Source organism: Anser cygnoides, chromosome 15 (genome assembly GCF_040182565.1).
Source record: "Anser cygnoides isolate HZ-2024a breed goose chromosome 15, Taihu_goose_T2T_genome, whole genome shotgun sequence".
Classification (NCBI taxonomy): domain Eukaryota; kingdom Metazoa; phylum Chordata; class Aves; order Anseriformes; family Anatidae; genus Anser; species Anser cygnoides.
In genome coordinates, this window is record NC_089887.1 from 2125362 (window position 1) to 2149189 (window position 23828).

At 48.8% G+C, this 23828-nt stretch overlaps 1 protein-coding gene across 2 annotated transcripts in view; it reads right to left on the reverse strand.

Annotated features, from left to right (window-relative positions):
* LMF1 (lipase maturation factor 1) overlaps window positions 1-23828 on the reverse strand; it is a 193574-nt gene that overhangs the window by 130270 nt on the left and 39476 nt on the right. For both annotated transcript variants that reach the window (XM_048066424.2, XM_066977769.1), the window contains one exon: window positions 4776-4924. In XM_048066424.2, coding sequence (XP_047922381.2) covers window positions 4776-4924 — 149 coding nt within the window. The remainder of the gene's footprint in view (window positions 1-4775; window positions 4925-23828) is intronic.

Consider the following 23828-nt stretch of genomic DNA (forward strand, 5'->3'; position numbering starts at 1 on the left):
CGCTCCCCGACCCCGCTCCCCTCCCAGCCTCTCCCCGGCCCTGCTGGGGGCCCTTTCCCTGCCCAAGCCCCCACATCACGCAGCCTGGCACTGCCCCAGCGCTGCCCACCCTACGCCCAGAGCAGCTTTCCTGGGGCACCGGCTGCTTGCTTTGCCCCAAGAACTGCTTTTGCCCTGTCCCGTGTTAACGTCAGGCTCCTCCAGCTCCAGCTGGCAGAGGCGATGCTGTGCTCAGGGTGAGACCTGGGCGCAGAGCGCAGCTTGCTTCTGGCCGCTTCGCTGACAGAGAGATGTGCTGCTCGCAGGGAACAGCCCCTCGCTTAACTACCTCTTGTCAAAAAAAAAGCCCTCTGGTATGAGGCTTGAGGAGTGATGTGTAATAAGCAGAGCGCTCCTGGGAATAATCAGTGAGGAAATCATCAAAGCCATGTCTGCAGTGAAAAGCGTCAGCCTCTACACGCCAAGATCCAGCGCGGCGCAAGCCAAACCACAGCCCGGCTCCCGCACAGCCCAGCCGCGGCCTCGCTCCGCGGCCCGCCGGGACGGCACCGGGGCTCCCGTGGGGTCAGCACTGGCCGGGGCTCCCCCGAACCCCACCTCAGTCCCGGCACTGCTGTCCCTTCGCACACGTGCTCTGCTACCCGGTTTTATCAGCGTTACTATAGCTACGCACACAGGTGCTGATGAAAACCCAATTCTCGCATTTCTGAGCAAGTACACACGCAACCTTTCTTCGACACTCGAACTAACGAAGAAAAACTGTGTTTTACGGCTTACGTACGCAACAGCTAATGACTTTCGGGATCCGAAGAGCTACTGCAAAGTTCCAGCCACACGCTGCGGGCAGGCTGCTGGCTCAGGGCTTCTCCCCAGCCTCCCGGTGCTCAGCGGTGCAGGATCTGTGCTCCCCTGGTGCGTGGCTCTGGCCGACTGCAGGTGATCGCACAGAACGTACAAATGACAAAGTGGTCACCTGCTTTCACATCTCTTGCAAAATGAGAACGGGAATTACATCTGCTGAACAGAGCGTTAGCTGCAAATCACGGCTCCAGATAGAAGGGCAGCTCACAAGCAGTACTGCTGCCTGCCAGAAAATAAGAACCAAATCAAGGCGTGCTCATCTCGAAGCAAAGCCCAGGGCCCACCTAGTGCCGCGGATGACCACAGCCCGGGTAAACCAGCAGCTCCCTCCGAAAGCACAAACCCAGACAGCACAAGCGTGCCTTGGCTTTGAAACGCCGGGGAGGGCAGGGGGGATGCTGCTCCACCGAGCCAGGGGAGCTCGGCTGCTCCTCGCACAGGTCCCATTACTGGGGCTCAGGCCATCACAAAAACCTGTGGTCAGGCTGAACGGCTGCCAGCACCTGAGAGCCCCCCCGGAGTCCCGAGGGGCTGGGGGAAGAGCCTGCCCCAGGTACCACGAGCAGCCCGGGGAGCCAGGCCGGCACGCAGCCTCCCGAGCTGTGCCATCCCAGCCTCACCAAGCCCAGCGAGGGCTCTGCGGGGAACGGAGCAGCGGGAGCACACCCTCGGCCTGCTGAAAAACACAGGTACGTGAGAGGGACAAGGCTCTGCGAGCGCAGCATCGTGCCTTCAGCACCTCCCCAGGCAGCTGCGGGTGTCAAAACACCCAATTACCACCAGGCAACACTGCTGGGCTGCTCCCCTCGGCAGGCTGAGAGCAGCTAACAGGCTGAGCACGCGCCTCTGCCTACCCGGCCCACCCCGTCACTCTTGGTGCTCTGCATCTCCCAAGCCTGAAGACATCTGAGCCAGAGTCATAAGCAAAGCGATGAAGATTTCAAGTCACAGAGTACTTCTGCGGCGTAAATCTGTTTGCATCACTTATTTCCTAACACACGGCTCGCGCACAAAGGGACCACTATTCTTTTGCCTCTGCATGTTCCTAAGAAGCATCCGTCTTTACATCCTGCACTAATGGGTTATTAGGAACATCAAACATATAGATTGAATCACATAATTACGCCTTTTAAAAAGTCAGCAATATTTGAGATCAGCCCAGCACTTGCTGCCAATCAAACCCCAGCAGCAGAGCCCGAACGCACGCCTTGCCTTGCGCGGGAACGCAGGAGGGATTGTTTTACATCTCATACGCTGCATCTCTCCTAACAAAGCCCAGCCCGCTCACAGGCGAGTCGTGCACGACGAAGCAAGATCTGGCCACAAATGCTTTTCCAGAGATCTGCACAGCCTCGCTGGGAAGGGGGCTTGGGGCTGCTCCTGCTCCATGCAGGACGTGCACCGTGCAATGGGATGCTCTGACCACAAAGCCTCATGTTGCTCATTTCAGACCCCATCAGCTCTTGATTTGTGAGAAAACACTTCCTCTTATTCTCAAAGACGATGCTATTCTGGGACACAGACAACGGCACGCCTGATATTTTAGAGGTGGATAACATTGCTTGTGTCCTGGGGTGCTGGGAGGGCTAGCCAGGAAGCTGCAAGGCTGGCACCGTGAGGGAGCTGGAAGCGCCTCCCTTCCTACAGTGAGGTTTTTTTGTACCTAGAAGCTACTGGACTTGATAATCTGTCTGTTCCCTCAAAGAAGCTGCAATGGACATAGGAGCATCAGCATTTACTCCCACAGAAACCCCTAGTGCTTTAATGCAGTCTCCGTTTGCTGGAGCTCTGCATGGAAAGAGTTCCCAAATCTGATACACTGAGGGGGAAAAAAGGAAAAAAGAAGGGGGGGCTGAAAAGTGAACTCCACACCCTTCTGCTGTTCCTGATACGGGAGCTGACTTCATAAAAAAGGGGAGCTATGGGATGGGAACCTGCAGTCTTTCCTGGGAGCCATCACATTGCAAAAACCAGACATGCTGAACCATTTAAGGTGAGTTTCAAAACTGTTTATGGCATCGCTCGCCTACCGTCCGGCACAAAGTGAAAGAAATAAAGCTGCCCTGAGGATGGCATTTTACAAGGAGAACCTTACCCCAGCCAGCTCAAGAGCCCCCGGAGAATCGTGCAGGGAAAGTCAAACTTTCTGTGCCAGACAATCACTGCCAATCCCTCCCCTGGGAAACCTTCCTTCGGCCCCCATTTGTGCGCATGGTTCAGCTCCTGCCCAGATCAGTGAAGAAATCAAAGACTGCCTTTGAGCAGGTGCACCTGTGCTGCAGGAGAATATTTCGGTTTCACGCATTAAACTTGCGTCCCGGTGTCTGCAAGCGTCATTACCCTGGCCAAGAAGGAAATGTACACGTGTTTGGGCCCCAAAACATTAAAGATCCCATCAATCACCGATTTCCACTTGCTCGTACAGATCCCCATTTAATGACCTTTCCATGTTTTACTCTCCCATGCCTGTTACTTACATATCAGCAACCAAGACAGACAAGGGACTCAAGGGGTGGCATCTATTTTGCAGAGGGCTCTTCCTAAAATAACGGGAGAGTTAGTACTCTCTGGATAAAGCTGAGGGGCAGCACAGAGATAACAATAACAAAGACCTTTCATGAGCGTGATTTTCCTTTACATCAAACCTGTACCATAATTCAGAGTATAAATAACAAATTAACAGGAGCAGAGCAAAGCACAATCAGAATCCCATTTTAATAGGAAAGCAGGACACAATGTACTTGGTGATCATATAACTTAAGGTTAAGAAGGCATCCCTGCCCATGGCAGGGGGGTTGGAACTAGATGATCTTTAAGGTCCCTTCCAATCCAAGCTGTTCTATGATTCTACAATAAATCATTTAATCCATCTCTATTGCCCCACAGCAGGGACAGATCTATTCAATTAATAGCAAGTAAGAACTGCAGGAATTGATCCCTCCAGCTTTAGGAAGCAGAGCAAAATCAGCAACGCTACACGACAGTTATGGCAAAGAAACGAACGCAACTAAGAGTGAGTTGTGAAATACCAGTTGTGTGACGTGTACAAAAAACAACAAAAAATTCCTGCTCCTTCAAGCAGAATTTGCTGAACTGTCGTAGGCTGGGCAGTGCCACTCTGACGCAACAAGTATGCAGCATGCATTTTCCAAGAATATCTGCTGCAATAGCACACTGCCCACTAACAAAGTTGAAAACAGGTGACACTGAGGTTAACACATACAAAGTTTGCTCTTTATTTAGAGGAGGATAACTAAGAGCTTTGTAAGCTTGACTACAGATTGAAGCACTTTGAGAGCTGGGATAAGAGAGAGGCTGTAGAGAAAACAGACACAGGAACGTCCCACCTGTCTGCAGTCTTTCTACAGCAACGATCCTCAGATGAATATTTGGGGATATTTTGAAGAGTCCAACACGCAGATGCAGATCACAGGATAATGCCCCTGCCACACCTTTACTTTAACAAAGATGTGTCAGTTCCTGACAGATTCTTTTACAACCTACTTGGGAATTTCCACTGGCACTTGGGCAGTAATGCACCAATTGTTCTCTTTGAAATCACGGAGCAGAGAATGACATTTCAGTAAAGCACACACAAAGAAAAAATAACTCAACATAAAGCTCCTGGTTCCCGGGAATTACCCACTGGATTTGCAGGCAACTTATCAAAAAGCCACAATGCCCAGGTCTTAAACTTCACTTTAATTCCTTTTAAAGAGCCAATCGCAAGAACAGCACCAACACATCAACACATATTCTTTTACTCCTGTGTTTGTCTTTTTTAAAGTAAACACTAATAATAAGTTTAAAGATTCAGTGAAACAGAGCATAAGGCATTTCCTGCTACAGGCTCCTTCCTTAAAACCAGAAAAAAATCCTGAACTAGAGGGCTGTGATGTGTTGTGCCAACTTACTGCTCCAAGCATGATCCTGAAGATCAGCCACCGAAAGCCCCAGATGACGATGCTGGACGGAGGCGTGGAGCGGGGCAGGCGGGAGAGGGTCCAGAGCGGGCAGAGGAATATCGCCAGGAAGCCAGTCTCCAAGAGCTGCGATTCCCATCCTGTGGTACAGGCATGTGAGAAACAAAAAAGAAAATATTTATTGTAAGAGTCCTATCAATTATCCTTTAACAAATTTAAAACACATAAACAGGGAAAAACAAACAAAAAAACAAAAAACCTAAAAGCATACTTCAATGCTTTTGAAATTTAGCTTGAGGGAACTTGGCTTCCAATTCTGTTTTAATTCACACATCGCACACTGACTTCGCTATATGAATTCAGATGCTTTAAGCAACACCATCAGCTTCAGAAAAATACATCGCCGTACATAAGTAAACACATTTCCCACCAACTCCGTCTTTAATACCCAAGTCTGTATTCTCACAGAGACGCAGAATGATGGTTTGGGTTGGAAAGGACCTCAAAGCTCATCTAATTCCAACCCCCCTGCCATGGGCAGGGACACCTCCCACCGGACCAGGCTGCCCAAAGCCCCGTCCAGCCTGGCGTTGAGCACCTCCAGGGATGGGGCATCCACAGCTTCTCTGGGCATGCGTTATCTTTGTTTTTCCAGTCTGACAGCACCGATGACGTGCACCTACACTTTTGGCTGTGCTGTTTTTCCTTCAAGAGCACGCGCCGACACTTGTGTTGTTTACGTGGTTATTTCATTCAACAAGAACCAAAAGAAAGCATATGCGCTATTACGAAGCAAAAGAAAATGCAACTTAAGTGCCCTGGGAATTGGCAAAGTGACCCAGGAACACAAGTGAACAACGCCACTGTTGCTTCCTGCAGGCTGTGACCGCTGCTGCAGGGAAGAAAACCCACCTCTCGCTGATGGGCTCCTCGTTTATTCACCAGTGCTTCCACCCCTAGCGCAACCAGAAGCCTATAATTATTCTACCCTAAAAATACAGAAAGTGGAAATCCAGCCAGCATGCCCCTAAGCCTTTGCAGTAAACCTGGTCCGACATCTCCTCATGTCACACGCCATTGTCTAAAACCGGCAGCATTTGATGAATGCACGTGGAAGGTTTTCCTCGAACCTGCTACGCCCCAGACACTGATGAATGACATCTCTGCTGGCCTGTGCAGCACCATCCCGCTGGCTGCCCTGGATTCATGCCACGAGCCAAAAAGGGCAGTCTACATCTTCAAAAGAGGATGATTAAAGTCGCATTAGGTTCTATTCATCATCAGCATTAATGTGCAACCAGAAGCTTTGGATCTTTAATCACGAAGAAAAATCATAATGAAAAAAGTCCAAATCATCCATCAAGCCAGTTTCACACACTACTGGATTTGGCAAAAGGACTCTGGAGTTAATACCAGTGTATCTGAGATCAAAGCACAGCCGTGTAACAACACGATAACCTGATACCTGTGACACTGAACGCTTTGGAGAAGATAGGCTATAGCCCATGTCATGCAAATCTGCATTTTGCATTTTATTTCTCCAGCACAGCATACAGTATAAATATTGAAATGATTGCTCTGGAAGAGCCAGAACATTGCATTTATGTTTTGACAGGTGAAATTCAACCTCCCCTACATTAAGTAACAATATACTGATGCCAAAACCAAAGTCAAATTCATTACACCAACTTTGTCCCACTTCCAATCACACACACTTGAATTTTCAAATATTTTTGTGCAATACAATTGCACTCTGAAGACATTAAAAAAAAAACACTAAATGCCTAAAAGAGGGCAATTCCTGAAAATGCAGCAACCTCGTGAGAGCCATTTAGGACACTGATATTCTTACCTACATAATTGCATACAATAAACCAGACAGCACCTACGGGTCGTTCATAGCCACGCTTTTCCCAAGACTCCCCAAGACACTGCTAGTTGTAAAGTGGAAGAAACAGTTTGGTCCGCTACAACTCTGTCTCCCCCAGCTTGGAAAAGACGACGTATCAAAAGCATTAATTCGTTCCAGCTCCAGTTTGAGATACCTGAAATGCACACGCAGTCAACATTTTTTTAAACGTGTGATTTGACTTTGTCACACAAGGAAAACTACACTAAACTCACTTTAAAATAAGAAATCGCAGTAATGGAATCTCCCTTTTTTAAAAAATATGCAAAAGGTTCCTTGAAGCAAAATGCATATTTATTATTATTTTTTTAAAGATTATTGTACTTAAAACAGCTATTAAAAAAATCCCCATTCTTCCTCCATACATCCTGTGCTTTCTAGAGCAGATACTCCAACTGCCAAAATTAGCGCTTCTGGGAGGAGAAGTGAAGTATATTGTTATAAAAGCAGCTGCACCAGGAAAGCAATGGCTAATACAAAATGTGAAAGGTTAATTGTTACTAAACCCAGCCACAAATAGCAGTTATGGGTCTAACTGGCACCAAAATGGTAGTATATCTCATGCGTTTCTGCCTGCACAAGAATCCCACTGTTATCAGCGTTTTCATATGGTAATGACCGTGTCCCCCCGCAGACACACGCTATGCACGCTGGATGGCTGAGCAGGAAGGCGGGAGCCTCCACATCCCCAAACTGCCCCTGGGTCCGCAGCCGTGCCTCCCTTCGGAGAGCAGCATCGCCCCTCTCCACGCAGGGCGCAGCGACATTTTCGCTATTTTAGTTTTAACCCAAACTCCCGGGAAGGCGTCTGCTGGCTTGGAGGGAAAGCACAGCGAAGGATCGAGCGGTCCCGTGCCCCGTTTCTCGCGCGTGGCGCGGGTCCCACCAGCACGCCGAGACCCACGCACGTGCGCGCGCGTGGCGGGAGCGAAGCCGAAGCCTCCCCCGTATGCGGCTGGCCTCAAAGGACCATCAGTTCAGCCTGCACCTGCGCTCCTCGTTCCAAAGCGACAAGTTGGGATCCTGGCACCACCACCCGGCTGCGAGTCCAACAGCACGACGTGATGTGCCAGCCAGGGGACGGCTCAGCGCCGCGCGGGGACCGCGGCACACAGTGCTCCCCAGCTGTTGGTGGAAGCCTCTTAAATTACCCGCTGCTGACAGCGGGGGCTGGCAGCGGGTGCAGCTGAGCCGGCACCAAACAGGGTTTCGCTGCAAGTGCAGCCAAGGACAAACTACGGTCACGGCACCATTTCAGAAGTCTCCGTCTAAACCTCCTCCGCTTGCAGCCAGATCCTGTTCAGCTCCAGCATCCGTGCACGGCGATGGGCAGATTTGCTAGCACGGATGAGGCTTTGGTGCTGTGTGCTGCTGTCCTTCGCTCCGCTGCTGACCCTCATATCAGATCACACCCAGTTCCTGCTAAAAAACAAGTCTGAGATGCAGATATGCACGGAGAGCCTCTGATTTATTAACGGCCCTCTTCCTGATGCACTGAGCAACCACAGCTGGTGATGCGGTCATGCGGATCAGTTTTCCATGCTAGCACGCCTCACCCGCGCAGCCACATCTCCTGCCCTCGGCAGCAGAAGCCCCTCTGCAGCCTCCATCCATCTCCTCCTCGCCCACAGCGGCCGCCTACCCACTGCCACCGCTCTCCCCTTCCCCGTTTGACTCACCTCACCACCAGAAATGGAAACGGGGGAAGGTTTTGCAGCCTCCCCAGTTTCGCCATGGCCTCTGGATGTTAAATTTTCCCTTCCCGTCTTACTCTGCACCTCATCCATCCGGCTGCTCACACAGCAACCGAGCTGGCCCCGACCTCCCCGAGATGCGTGCTCCTTCCCCACACTTCCCCAGCTTCCCTGACCCACCGTCCCCCCAGGGTCCTCACCCCATGATTTCTCTCTCACTCCCCCAAAGTCAATCTTCTACTTCTGTTTGTGTTTTAACTTAAAACTACAGGCTGGGCTAAGCCTTCAGCTCAGACAAAAAGTCAGACAGACGTGAACTGTTTTTAGCAGGGACTCATCCATGACCGCAGCTTGTAATTCTTATAGCTGTAATCACATGCAAATAAAATACTGCTTGATGCTACTCCACAAGCACTACAAGCACTTGTGGGTAGGACTATCCAAGATGCTGTGAGCATCATGTTTTCTACTACAACTTACTCACCGCAGCCGTATCCAGAGCACAGCGCAGAAAGCAGGGGGAGCTCTGCCCCATCTCAGCCTCACCCTGTTGTTGATACCAGAAAGCAAGACAAGACCCACCGACAGAAACCCCGAGTTGCTACCACTGACTTACAAACAGTTGTTCTCATCTGCCCCCTAAACGCCTCAGACTCAACCCCTTGCAGTCTTAGGAAGGTTCGAGGCCATAAGCACGTGGCTGGACTTTGCCACCTTTCACTACCACTTCCGAGGCTCACAGAGCCCAGAGGTGCTGCATCTCCTCCGAGGAATCACCCAAGTCATCGCACCTCAGCTGGGAAGGCCGCAGGAAAAGCTGTGACTTAGCTGACTGTGTAGCTTTCCTTTCCAACAGGATTTTTCTCCCTGTTTTTCCTGCTAAGTGGCAGTGCTGAGATGCATTGGGCCAGGCAAAGGAGCCCGACACAACTGCATCCTCCATCCCCACCAAAATCCTGGGAACCTCGGGAACCTCACACCAAGCTGCAGAAAATCCCAGCCTCAACATCTCTGGGACAGCTCTAGCAAAGCAAAAGCACTGACGTGAAGGAATTCATCACCGTGACCTGTGAAGACCCAAAGGAAGAAAAAGTCAAGTAATCCAAATAATCCCCCAATTTTGGGAACTGAGGGCAGGCACTCGGTGCTGGAGGCTTTCGCAGCACCTGTACGACAGCCACAGAGAAACCGGCACACGATGGGAACTGAGCACCAGTGCCAGTAATGAAGCAACGACTTCTCGCCTGCAGTGATGCTGATTTACCACCTGCAGTGACACTTCCCAGCCCTAGCATTTTCGGAGTGAAACCTGTTTTTACAAATGCCAGCAAACCCCGCGGTCCTTAGAGGCATCGAGGTCATCTCAGCAAGGCAACTCGCATCCTCAAAGCTCAGAGCAATTCATCCTCACGCCTGGGCTGAAACTCGGGGCTCACCTCGGCCCCCCATCCCTCCGGCCCTGGCGCACACTGATACTGCTGGGAACGAAAGGGTCACGTTGTTGACCCACCTGCTCCTGTTTTCTTCAGTTGGATCTAGTCAAATTTCAGCAGCTGCAGCGCGGCACAATGCGCCATTGTTATCTCCCGCGCAGCAGGAGAGGGAGCCAATTTTTTTTTTTTTTTGAAAAAAAAAAAATGAAATAAAATAAACTGCCAATGGTGGCTGCACTTGCCTCACACGCGTTTCGTATGTTTGTTACATGCTCCTAACTTGATGTAGCAAAATCCAGAGTTTGGCATTTTCTGAGGTCTCCACCGGGGAGGGAGTGCGGGGAGAAGCAGAGAGGTGCTGGGGGGGCACAACAGGAGGCAAGAAAGGAAGAAAGGGAAGCAACAAAAAATAACAATAAAGCTTTCCCATCTTTCTTTTTAGGGTTTTCAAATGTTTTTCTTCAAAATTAAGTAAAACCATTCATCCAAATTCTCAGCTAGGAAATTTAGCTCAACATCAAGTGATCTCTGGAGTCAAAACCCATTTGCTGCTTAAAGGAGGAACTGTGAGAGCCTCCGCCGTGCTGCCTCACCAAGTTCTTCAGCAGGGAGCATACTCCTTGGCAGAAACATCTGATGTACTGTGGAAAACATTACTGGTACTTAACATGTAGAAAAAAAAGTCAATTTGGTATCAACGGTCTCCAGAAAAGTCCAAAGCAGCACCATTACAGCTCCCCATAGAGGGTATTATTTCTAACGGAATATAGATTATGTAGCATTATATCATTAAGTTTCCAATTTTCGTCTTTATTATTTACCGTCAAGTACGTGATGAAAAAAACATCCAAGCGATCGCAGCTTGCCCGCGGCTCCCGAGGAAAGCCACGAGAAGCCCTTCCCACCCAGCCCAGGGCTGCACCTTCGGCTTCCCGCGCCCCCGGCCAGGTTTCTGTTTGCACGTCCAGCAGGGGAGAAAGCCACGAGCCAGAGGACAGAGAGACGGCCAGACGAAAGGCCCAAAGATAATAAAGGTTCTTATTTTCAATTCATCTATTCTTCTGAGGAAAAAAAGAATCAGTTGGTCGAAACCAAAAACCAATACCTAGCTGTAGCATAAATAGCTCAGAATTTATTGTAATTTTTTTTTTTCTACAGTATGGGTTAAGGAATAACAGCAAACTGCTTCTCCTTGTACACATCAACACACAAAATTTATAGAGGGCACGTCTGCACGGCGCAGACAAATGCTCCTACAACGTACACACATTTTATAGCTTTCGGCCAGCACACAGAGGAGCCGCAGCGCGGACGGCGCAGCTGTCCCCCTATGAATATTGGGTGTCACACTCGCTGGCAGGCAGCGCAGGGAAGATACCCAATACTGACCGACTCGCACTGGAATCAGATTAACTGCTCCTGAACCCCTCCTCCCTACCTCCCTGAAATTCGGTATGATAGAATTTAAGCTGTAGCGTTAAAACACCTGTTGAAAATAGCATCGGTTACGTTGATGGCTTCAGGATATTCTGGGTAAGGACTTCAGCCTGCAAGCGCTCGTCGCAACCAGCACTTGCAGTCCCACCGACGGGGTCAGACTCACGGCCGGGCACGAGCACGGTGCTGAGCACCCAGGTGCTGAGCTCCGGAGTGCTCCCGGGGCACCCGGCTGCTCCTCCCCGAGCTTCCCCTGCTGCCCACTACCGATCTGTCCCGCTGGCAGAAATACAGCACGGGTTGGGAAACGCACCGCACCGGGCTGACAAATACTTCGTAATACATACAATTGCCCTAAAGGAGCCAGGTCAGACTTAGCCCTCTTTCAAACGGTGAAAGACAAATCAAACAAACAAACGAAAAATCCACACAGCCAGGGAAGATGAGCATTTCTGCTTTTTCCTTACCTAAAAAGAAAAAAAAAAGAAAAAAGAAAAACTGTGTAAACCATTACAACTTTCATCACTCATGGCAAGAACTTCCTCAAAGGAAAGCAAAGGTCCTAACTTTGCAGAGCTGCATCGTTTTGAAGTACCTTACCAATATATCGACTGCTAAGTTAAAACGCCATGCCTGTCAGCCAACTACAAACACCATTTTTATCTCCAGCATGAAATACCGTCCAGGCTAAAATCCATGGCAAAATTATCACCAGTACCAACTGGGTTTGGCTTTCACGCAGGAGATCCACATGTCTTAGCTACCACCTGCTGCAACGTGGTGAGGAGAGGAGCGGAGCGGGCTCACCAGCCGGCCCCCGGGACCAACACGGGGCGGGAGAGGACGGGGCAGAACCCCTGGGAGCAGGATCTGCTCGCTGCGGCGCCGTGTCAGGCAGAGCACGCGGCAGTTCAGCTGCGGTTCAGCTTAGACTACAGAAGGGAAGCCTTGAAACGCAGCGATGTTGGGCAAATCGCTTCGCTGCGCAGAAGTTCACAACATCATCGGTCGTGCTGTGCAGCCCAGAAGCACCGCTCTGTGAGGCAGCGCCAGCAGCTGTCCTTCCCTTTTTATTCATTTTTTTCCCTTCTTTGTGGTCATTTCTCCTTTTCCAGAAGGACTACAAAACTATCCAGGCGGCAGAGACTCGGCCCCTTCGCTCTCTAGCTTTCCAAATATCACTGAAAAATTGAGTTGCAAAAAGCAACATGCAAGAAATGTTCAAGTTTGTGTCAAGTTTAAAAGGTTTCCCAGGGCTCCCTATGGACAAGATTCCTGGCAGTTCCTAATAGATACACCAGATCTCTCCACAGTTGCAAAGTCATTCTGTAAACATGAAAAACCCACTAATAATGTCACAGGGCAGTTCTGGATATCTTCTATCAGTGAGAGCAGACATGCAAGGCTTAACTTGGAAATAATTTAGGTCTTCCGATCAACCACCAAAAGCTAAGCCCAGGGCAGCAGCACTGCACACATATTCATTCACAAGCATTTTCCAAAATCACAGCTTGCATCTCAGAGCTCTGAAAAACCAACTCATTGCTAACATAAAGCACTGTGTTTTTCTTTAAAATTTTCTGAAATCCCTTGCACAGGCTGTGCGAACGGCCACATGCAGCTGGAGCCATGGATGTGTCCCAAATGGTGAAACTCCAGCTCCGCGCAGCTTCTGCGTTCTGCATCTCCCCTGCTACGGTGGGAAAGAGCCCAGAGCAGGTTCCTCTGACTTGTCAGCGACCAAACACCTTAGATGTACAGCAAAGAACTCCTTCCAACTGATATAACGCAGAAAGTCGTGACTTTAAGACTTGAAAATACTGCGCAGCAACAAGACTGCTTCATTCTGAAGTCACCCTCCTCCCCCCAGCACAATCCCAAGTGCAAAAGATGCTGACCTCAGAAGCACATCTTAACCTGGACCGAGAAAGGAGGAGAGCTGATTAAAAAAGGAAGAGATCAGCCGGCCACAGTTCTGAAGAAAAGACAATGAGGAAGGAAAATGATTTATTGCTTCTCAATCCGGTGGTGCCTTTCACTTAAAGGCCTCCGAACAAAGAGGCAGGTCTCCTAAGCTGCCTGCCCCACGGGGTCTCCTTTCAGAGCAATGAAAGCCAAAGCTCAGAGGGCCTAAGGACAGAGCCCCCTTTGGCATCTTGGCCTGGGTGAGGGCGGATGGCCCCGCTCCCACCCCCGGGACACGCTGCTACTGCAAACACCCACAAGCCCAAATCTGCTGCAGCATCCCACAAAGTCTGCCCCATCCGTTTTTGCACATTTCACCACTTACTTTTCAAATTCCTTGTTTGCCAGAGATTACAGACTAGAGATACTTTGCGTTTCTGCAGGCAACAGAGTAGTTTTTCATGTTGTTGGAAGATTTGGAAAAATGTTATCAATAACTTTTGTTCTTAAAGTATAAACCACACAGAAAAAAAAAATTTAGCATAAAAACTTTTAAAAGCTTCCAAGTGCTCTCCAGGGTAGTCATTAGAAACTACTTAGGTAACAGGAGGGTGATAACAGTGAGTTAATGCAGCGTTAAATTAGCCCTCCTTCCATGCAGAACTTTAAGTGACAGAGGAATCAGTTGGGAAGATTTTTATTTTATTTTTTAAATAATGAAGTTAATGGATTTCCTGTTTTTAGCTCTGTGGGCGGCTGTCATTTTTGAGGGATCCATATATACTGTATTTAATTACTCCATCTTAAAGTAACAAAAATAATTTCCTCTGTCTTCATCTGAACCCACCGGCACCAGCGTCCCTCAGGCATGGCCACCAAGGCGAGGAGAACATCCAAGCGTTGCTGCTCGCCAGGTGCACTTCATAACCACAGCGGCTGCTGCCTGCTCTTTGACTTCTCAGCATCAACTCGTACCTCAAAACCTTCACACGACCAACTGCCACCAAGACCTGGGCCATAAATCTCGGTGAACTGAGGGGAAGGAGCATCAGGAGCGGTGCACAGCCAAGAGATGGCAGCGGCTTTCCGGGGTTCTCCACCAGGCTCCTGCGGGCACAGCTGGGATGGGTGCTGGGCCCCAGGGCACGCCACCGGCAGCTCTGACAGCTCTTCTGGACCCAGCTCCTGCACTGCGGGACTCACCCCATTTCCCCAGTGGATTACTACAAGCAGGCTCCGTGATGGCCATCAGTACACTTAGACAAAGATCAGCGTGATTTGGGCTGACCACAAAGATGGAAGGAGAAAAAAAAAGCTGGGCATCCTGCAATGGTCCACAAACCACGAGCCACGGGGAGAACTTCGTAAGCGAAATGGGAAGTGACAGAAGGGACCGACTGCGAAACAAGATCCCAAAGAACAGAGCCGGAACAGAAGCAGAATGGAAGGAAAGGCCACGAGCAAAGTGACACGACCGTGACCAGATGATATGAGCCAGTTAACGCTGGTGCTACCTGTCGCATTAGGGTACAGCACAGTGCTCTGCAAGGGTTCCTGCTCAACCAATTCCCAGCGGAAGAAAAGCAAGCAGCTTTAAAGGCTTGAAAGAAAAAAGCCTGAAGGCTAAGAACAATCCCTGGCTGACAGGAGTCTTGCAAGGGAAGCTTTCCCTGTGAAAACGATAACCTGCCTACTGCAGAGTGCTCTGTTTTCCTTTGAAGCAGCTGGCTCTGGTGCTGCTGGAAACAAGTCTCGATGGATCACTGGTCGGGATCCAACACCGTGATTCCTACACTTCCCCGTGCGGAGGTTCAGGTATACGCTGCGCATACCAGCGGTGACCATCTACTGCCAGGTTCCCATGGCACTGGAAAAACAAAAGGGAAAAATATGCATCATCGCTAAGGAACTCTGGTTCCTGGGACAAGTAATTATAACCTGAAAGGGACTTTCTTTCCAATTATCCGTTCTGTGCTGATCGCTTTGAAGTCCACGATATAACTAAAGGCCAGTTACCATTCTCTGGTGATTTTTTTTCTGTAAACCCACGCTGATCACATGAAAAGAATACATGATGGCACAGCCAAGCGCACAGAGTCAGGGGGTTTTGGCCTGAAAGCAAATAAGCAAAAGCAGAACATACCCAAAGGATGACAAAGGCAAACGCTGAACCCTCACCTACCAAACCAGAACAGTCAGGGGTTGTTCAGGATTCAGTAGTTCCTACACACGTTCCTGCTGTGTGACTGGAAAAGTCCAAAATCCACGTCTCAAAAGCCTCCTACTTGCTCAGCTTGGAGTGGCTTTGCGCAGAGCAGGGCCTGCCTCCCCCGCTGCCACCCGCAGCCCCGCAGGACACGGCCGCTCCCCTGCCCTGTGGTGACAGCCACAGCCCGGTCACAGCAAGGGAAGGCAGGAACAGCAGCAACCAGCACAAACCTTCCTTCAGGGCACTTGAGGCGGTGCTGGGATCAGCAGGCAGGAGCTCTGACACTGCCTGGGGGCTAAAACTGCCGGGAAGGTCATTGTGCAGCTTGGCCTTGCTCCAGGTGGGCTCTGAGGTGGAATGGCAAATGAGAGTCCTCAGATCGATGGAAAGACGCTAAGTAAGACCTTTGGAAGGCAGAAGTGAGTATGAAACACCAAGAAATCCCTCTAGTGCTCATCTCTTCCAGACCGTTCCTTCTTGCTGTGCTTTTCCTCCTTACTCTCCACCAAGAAAGCCCTAATACGAAGTAGAAAGCCAGCAATTTTCACCTTTACGAGCAACCTGTTGAACACATTTTATCTGTTCTTTATGGACAGGACCCCTGCAGTACCGTGCCATGTGCCTGTGGAGCTAAATTGCTAAAAACAGGTGTCTGTTGGGTGTTAAATCTATCTTCAGGCTGCTTTGGCAGCTTAAGAAACCATTAGCAGCTGTTAACATGGTTAGCATGGCAACATGGGAGTCTAACAGCTCAACCAGCCTGCTTTCTTCACCATTTCAAAACTATCGTTCCCCCACTTGTACACTTCAAGCAAGAGCAAATTAAAACCAATACCATGAAGGCACCTGGCAACCTCTTTTGCTAGCAGACTTATAAAGCAAGTCATGAAATAAAGAGCATATTAGACAAACTTCTCCTGCGGTATCACGTGAGATTCCCATTGCCCTTAAAAGCTCACATTTTAACCTCATGCGAGCACATGCTTTGACACCATTTGCAGGAGATGAGAAATACTCACCAAGGAGCAACTCCCTTGTGCAGCTTCCCTGCCAGCTTGAATTAAACATTTCATTTTAAGTTTTCTCTGCCCCCCTAAATTTCTCTCAAACATACTGCCTTGAAAATAGCAAGTAGGGAAAATAAAAAACCACCCAACCCACTAACCCCAAGCCATCCAACACCCCAACCAGCCGAGGGCTCACAGGAGTGGGAACTGAGGTGCCCTCTCCAAAACGAGAAGACCATGGGCAGGTTATGGCCAGCTTTTAGGCTGAACATGAAAGGCAATCCCAATGCAGGAAAGAAAAGCCAGGTCCAAGTAGTAAGGAGACACAGAGGCAAGGAGAACACAGTGTTGCACGCTAGTAAGGCACTGCCCCTTGGTTTCCTATGGGCTGTTCTTACCAGTGCACAGGCCAGAGACACTGGCCATGGTCAGGGTCCCACCGCTTGGCACGACCACCGCTCATGCCCACGCAGCTGCACACAACCCACCACCTGCAGAGCTCGTGCTCCAAATGCTTTGGGCAGCAAGTGCCCAAGGTAGCAGCAGCCCTGCTCGCAGGCATGGGGCTGGAGCCGGGACAAGCTCGGTGTTCACACGGCCCTGATCCTGCCGACCGCACTCATCTAACGCAACAGCGGCGGTGCTCGAGCCAGCAGCCACCGGGAAGGGGAGGAGTGCAGGGTCCATTTCCTTCGGCAGCGATTAATTCCAGAAACTACTTTAACCCACATGTGGGGCTTTGTTACATTCCTTCAGCATCTTCTGTGTTTGAGACCTTTAAAAGAAAAAAAACACAAACCAAACCAGAAAAAAAAAAAAACACACACAGGATACTACTAATACAAGACAGCATGACAATAATCTCTACAGTACCTCTAATACAAATTTTCTTATTCTAAAAGGGGATTTGCTCTGTCCATAGCAAAGGCTATTTTTGGGGATTAGGGTTAGATAAGAAAACTGATATTGCTGTGTCCTTTAGGACATCCCCTCAGTCCCAGCAGAAGTAAACAGGGCTCTCCATTCAGCTACATCACCCTGAAGTAACTCAACCAGTGTAGCCTCAGTGACGTAAACCTGCTGCAATTCAGGAATGGTTTAATCCAGGCATTTTTCAACATGAAGATCTCAGAAGTGGCCAAAATGACTAATGGGACCTCAACACCCACAGCTTTAACCTCAAAGAACAAAGGAAGAAAGAGGGAGCAGGAGGAAGGAAGACCAAACGCGGACCTCAGGAAATCAAAAAGCTGCTTTCAAAACCCATCTGACTTTAAAGAGATCTGATGGATACGTAGGAGGAAGCAGCAGTTTTTTTGGCAATCACAGGACAAATGCCAAAAAGTCAACTGCATTAGGAAGTTGTTCTCTCCCTGTACAGTACAAAGAGATGAGCAAATACACAAACAAGCAGAAATGCTGATGTTCAGAGACCTGAACTACGCGCCAAGTCTTTGAGTCCTGAAATCTCACTGTCGATACAAAGAAAGAGGTGAACTAGATCACCAATCAATGAATTCAGTGCTGGAACAACGAAGCTAACACACAGGACATTCAAATTATAAACAACAGAAGAAATCAGAAATACTTCAACAATTCTTTCCAGCAACATTTTTCACTCCAGATCCGCAAGGGACCATTCGGACAATTAGTCGGTCTGCAGGAACGTGAAACCTCCAACACAACTGACCTGGCAAACCTGTTACCACATACTAAGACAGTTCACCACAGAAACAAAACCCACCCAACTGTAGATGCTGGAGTTCTTCTCATCATTTCCTGCTTTGAAAAAAGCCAGAAGTGTCCTCAGGACACCTCTCAAGCCACTCAGCTAATGGATTTCAGAGCGAGGGAAGGCAGGCGCAGGCTGCAGAACCACCCGCAGCAGCCTCTACCCAAAAGCTGCCATTTCCAGCTTCAGAGAAAAGCAAATTAAAATGCTACAGGCCTGAAGCCAAGATTTCAAATGATGACCTCTCCACCCTATCCCCCAGAAACAGTTATAATCATTAAGTACCATGTAGAAAACATACAATTTTATTTTATTTTATTTTGCCATAAGGCAGCCTAAACATTGCCCTATTTTTTTTGCCTTTCACGGGAATTCTCTGCCTCAATCAAATTGCCTATCAGTCTTCACCAGGATACACTGTGAGGAAAGAAATAATTGCAGGAGCCTCAAGATCTCGGGTCATTTCTCTGAGCTCTTTCCTCAGCCTGTCTTAATAGTTTACTGCTGTTACGAAGTGTGGATGAACAGCAGTCACCCAGAGACGCTTCCACGGGTGTCAAACACCAGCACGAAGAAGCTCGGCTTGCTACCTACAGAATAACAGGAGTAAATACCCAATTATAACATGCACTTAAAATACAATTTTAGACATTATATTTACCATTTTTATCAGCTAAGTCTAGGTTTATGTTGATTAACAGCCAGATGTGGCATTCATCAAGGCTTGCTCTTATTAAGATGCCATTCACTGTGTTTCCTTGCAACACGGGGAGATATTGTTAAACTCGAAAATCTCAGATGCTGGCGAGAGAGCCGGAGACAGGCACCCTCATTAATCTGAGCCAGCAGCTGCTAAAATCGCTGTGGATTCCATTTTTAGGAATAAGCAACTTTCAGCGCCGTAAGAAAACAAAAAGATAAAGCAACACAAAGCGCAGTTATTTATTTTGACAGCTGCGGTTTCGCTGCTTTAACTGTTTATGATGGTTCTAAAGGAAACACCGAAATCTGCTCTGCAAAAATAACGAAGCCTCGCTAAACGCGGCCGGGCCGCGAGGCAGCAGCGAACACCCCAAACTGGGGGCTCTGGGGCCAGGCACAGAGTGGGGGGACATCGCAACCCCCGGGGCGGGTGGCAGGGTGACAGCAAACCCCCAACCCTGTCCTGGTAACGACGGGGGTCCCGCTGGGTAACTGTGGCAATGGGCTCCTGCTGAAAGCCACACAGGTGCCACAGGCCCAGCCTCGGCAATGGCTTCATTGGTTTTAAGTAAATAGGAACATGCTTCCCTTCAGCGGAAATTAGACCTAGCAACACAGGCTATTTAGCATTAATATATTCCAAATATTTAACTCGCGTTCGCCCAAAGGGCACGATAAACCGGCGTTTGTAGGCCCTTTATTTCCTGTGCCTGAAAATGGGTTGTGTTGTGGGAAGAACTTGCAGAGGACCCAGGAGGGTGACGGGGGCTGTGGGGGCCCAGCATCGGCCACCTTCACGGAAGGGACAGGGCTGGACACAGCACCGCAGAGCAGCCCGGTGAGGGCAGGAGAGGCAAAATGCTTCCAAAGAGCACGACCAGCTGCAGGCCGCACCGGCCAGCCAAGGCCCCTCCAGCCCACCACAACCCGAGCCACCAGCCCGGCCCCCTCAGGGAGCTCACACCTACACAGCGGCTGGGTTTATGACAAAACGTAGGCAGCGTGTAAATTTACGGTCACTTTATCCTGAAGACATCAAACCTAGAGGAAAATGGAGGACTGCATGTGCTGTCATGTACATTTCCTCATTTGGAGGACCTGCGTCTTCGCTCTGACCTCCGTCAGCAGACAGTTCTGCAGATGCTGTAAGACTTCAAATAATGAACTACCAGATCAAGCTCGCAGTTAATGGCACAGCCAAGGTTAGCTGACAGTAACTGCGTATCTCCTGTGAGAATGACTTCTGTTAATATTGCCTAACGAAGAAGTAAGGTCCTCAGTTCTTGGAAGTTATGAGCCACCCTATTTTTTGGAAAATATTACTCATGAGTTTTATATTTGAGAATGCTCAGGAATTCTTTCCCTAATCTTTCCAACACCTGAAAAAAAAACATATATCCTTCTTTATTTTCTGAGCTATTGCCTGCTACTGAACAGTCAATCTCATAACATGCTAAAAACACAGTAATAAGAATATTCCTCCGAGGACATTTTCCCAGAAGGAAGCTCTCGAAAGTATTTCTCTGGCTGGACAAACAGAAAGACCTTCTCCAGTTGCCACCGTCAGGAAGATGAGCTGCTGTGACTGGCCCTCAGGCACTGATGCAGACCAGATTTGGAAGTCAGGGCAGGGATACAGCTTGCACAGAACCACTGGATGATCTAAAACCAGTGAGTGGAAGGGGGCACTTTCTCCTCTGTCTTTCCCTTGTGGACGTTTACCCCCCAGGCAGAGCCCGAAGACGGGACAATTCATCACAGCCCACATGGCCCTGCTGCATCAGCGGGTCTACGGACAGGTCTCCAATGCGGCACCATGCTCAGCTTGCAGGCAGGCACAATTCAACATCAAACTTTGCAAAAATGGCAACTTAGATATTATTTTTATACTATTAAAAAAAAAAAAGTAGTGACAGAAGAACAGAGTACAAAGATTAAAAAATAATAACTGCCTGCCTAACTAGGAGTGTTTCTTTACACTCAGGAATGCCAAACCAGAGGGACTGAAGACACAATCCAGTGTCTGTGGTGTAAGAGCTGCTCTTCATCAGTCACGACCTGAAGCACAAGATTGCCCATGCCACACATGTACGCCGCTGCTCAGGAGCACTCGTGTTTGGCTCTGCAGCTTAACTTCACAGCAGCAAACACACCTCAGCACCTACAAGGGGTGGGTGGCAGAGGTTCTGTGCCCAAAGGCATTCCTGGGCAAACAGTTTTGCCCTTTTGCTTACAGAACAGTGGCTGCTCTGCCAACCCTTCCTTACACATCCCCTCCAAACAGTTTGCAAGCCCAAATTCACCTGGGACAGGAGCAAATATACTTGAGACCTGAGCTGTCACGCTCAACTGTCAGGAGAATAATTTGATGGGAGAGGTATCAAGGGAGCGATCAAGAAAATCTTAGAAAGGAAATTAAAACAGATATATGTTCCCAGAATTACAACATCTACTTCAAACTCGTGCTAGCTGAAATCTATATTTACCCAAGGCAAAGTAACTACATAATTGCACTCTTCAGAAATGACTGTGCAAGACTAAACACATGCCACACGCTCTGCAGGAAGCCTCTGGCCTTCTGCTACCTGCTTCAGGCCATGCCACTGCCCCAGTTCACCACCTCTCCCATCACCCCAGTGGGTGGCTTTGCACTATAATTCTCCCAACTGGAGAAGGAAATTAGCCTCAGATGCCACTCACCTCACCCCTTCCAGCTTTCCATTAACACCAGTGATTCCCAGGTCTCCTTGGCACAGTCTCCCTGCAGGCAGAGATGGTTGTGATCGCCCCACAAAGCTGCTGTAGCAGTCTTAGACCAGACGGACCATTCCTGACACCAGTTCTCAGAGCCTCATGGACCTCCCCTCAGCTGTGGCATCTCCGGGAGTCATCACCTTCCCTGTGAAATCCAGCTGAGCTCATGACCAGGTGCTCTCCGTGCAAGTGCCAGGCAGGATTTGTTGCTCCCACCCCATTTACATGCACAGCCTAACACAGATGACCAAGGAGCAGAGGGGAGCACCTGGAAACCCTACGAATCTGAGTTCAAAGGGAAGAAAAGCAATCATCTGCAAAGTCTTAACTACTTTCCAGGAGCACAGCAACTGTCTTTCCTTGCCCTTGATTTCCCATACGACATGAGAGGTGAAGCAACCTGCAGACACGCAGGTGAGCTGTTTGGATTACGGCAGCGTTTAGATGTGCCAGCCAAGGCTGGGACCAGCAGCAAAGCCACACAGACCTGCTCACAAGGCACTGGCAGTAGCAATGCTGGTGGCAGCACCAGCAGGTTTAGAACTGCAGGGCTCTTCATTTCTTGTTTTCTGTCCCATCCATCAAACCAATTTCCCTTGGCAGCAAATTAAGTACACTAATTATTTCTGTCCCAGGGTATTCCACCCCCTCCAGCTGCAGCGTCTGGACAACTGTTGCCACTACATCTGCAGGGCAGGAGAGCTAGAGAAGATTCCTGAAACTCCAGACACAATAATGTTATGAAGCAATATCTAATAATTTAGGCCTCACAGTTCTATTTTTATTCATGTCTACATCCCATTGTCAGCAACAAAAACCATCAACAAAAAGACAACCCTAAATCCAGCCCTGTCTGTCTTCTCCTCTAGCCAGAAGATCATAAAAAAAACACAACAAAAACAAACCAAAAACAACCACCGCCATGCTCACAAGATGCAATCTTTCATTTTAAATTTTCTAACAGTTTAGCTGGCAAGGCTTTTTTCCCCCAGGAATGCATTTTTCACATCATTAGCCCTTTCTCTACTTCTCTCAACAATCATTCACTATTCATCTTCTCCGCTACAAAATCAATCTATTGCAAATTAAGTTTTTGGAGGTGTTTAGACTAGGAATTTTGCTCCCTTTGTGACCACAGACTAAAGATGTAGCAGCATGAAGGCAGCTCACCCAAACTGACAGCTGTGGCTTAGCCAACACGTTCGTTCAGCGTGAAGACCCAGCAGTGCTCAGCAAAAGGGTTGCACAGCCAGATTTTGGACAAGGATGTCCCGATGCTCATGCAACTTCTGATCACAGTCCTACTTCAGGGAACCCCAGCTAAATAACACTCTCGCTCCTGCAATGGACCACGCATCATGGCTTTCTGATGAAAGACATGGTGGTGGGCATTCCCGCAAGGATCTACCCACAGCCAACTGGAGACCGAGCTGGCCCTTCTCTGGCACAGCTGCACACATCATGAAGCCTTCCTGGTAAAGGAAAGGAGGGGAGAAAAACGTGTTTTCCCACAAATATTACCATCCATCAAGTTCTGCTGAGGAGCTGCCAGTTGGAAGGGTTCCGAGGTTTAATGATAACGTAACACGGCGTGCAGCAAGATTTTCCTTTTGCCCCTTGCCACCCCCGGGCGCGGCAAAGCAGTGAGCGGTGATTGTGCTGTCTGCAGCCTGGGTGGTGAATTTCCCATGAGTGTGACATCAGATTCACTCGTGAGGATATTCTGTAGCATATAATTAGAATTTTTGCTTCTAATTCGAAGCAAAAGCTTTTCATATTTTTATATAAACCACTGAAATCAACCACATTAAAAAAAATCACACAAGATAGTGACAACTGATATTAAACAGCTATTCACATATGTCCCAATACCACAAAACTCATACACCCGCTCAGCTCTCCCTGCTGTAAGAAATCCAAATGACTTCAGTGCCTAAAATGAAACATATGAATTAATCACTGCCTTTTCTGTCCTCAATCCACAACGTTATTAATTCAGGCTGAAAATACGTGTGCTCCAGAACTAAGAGTTATCCAGCAAGGGATCGTGTAGTTCGTAAGCATTCAGTAATGCAAGGCCGACCTGGAAATGCAAAGTAGCAGGTATTGCTTGGGGAGCAACCACTCAGATGCTTTCCAGTGCTCCAACAAAGCAGGGAAAAATATCCTGCAACTGCTTTAATAATGAAATTTCGAGCAAACACCTAAAATAGATGCTCAGAGAATGCATTCTATTTATTAATAGAAGTAATTATCTGCTCT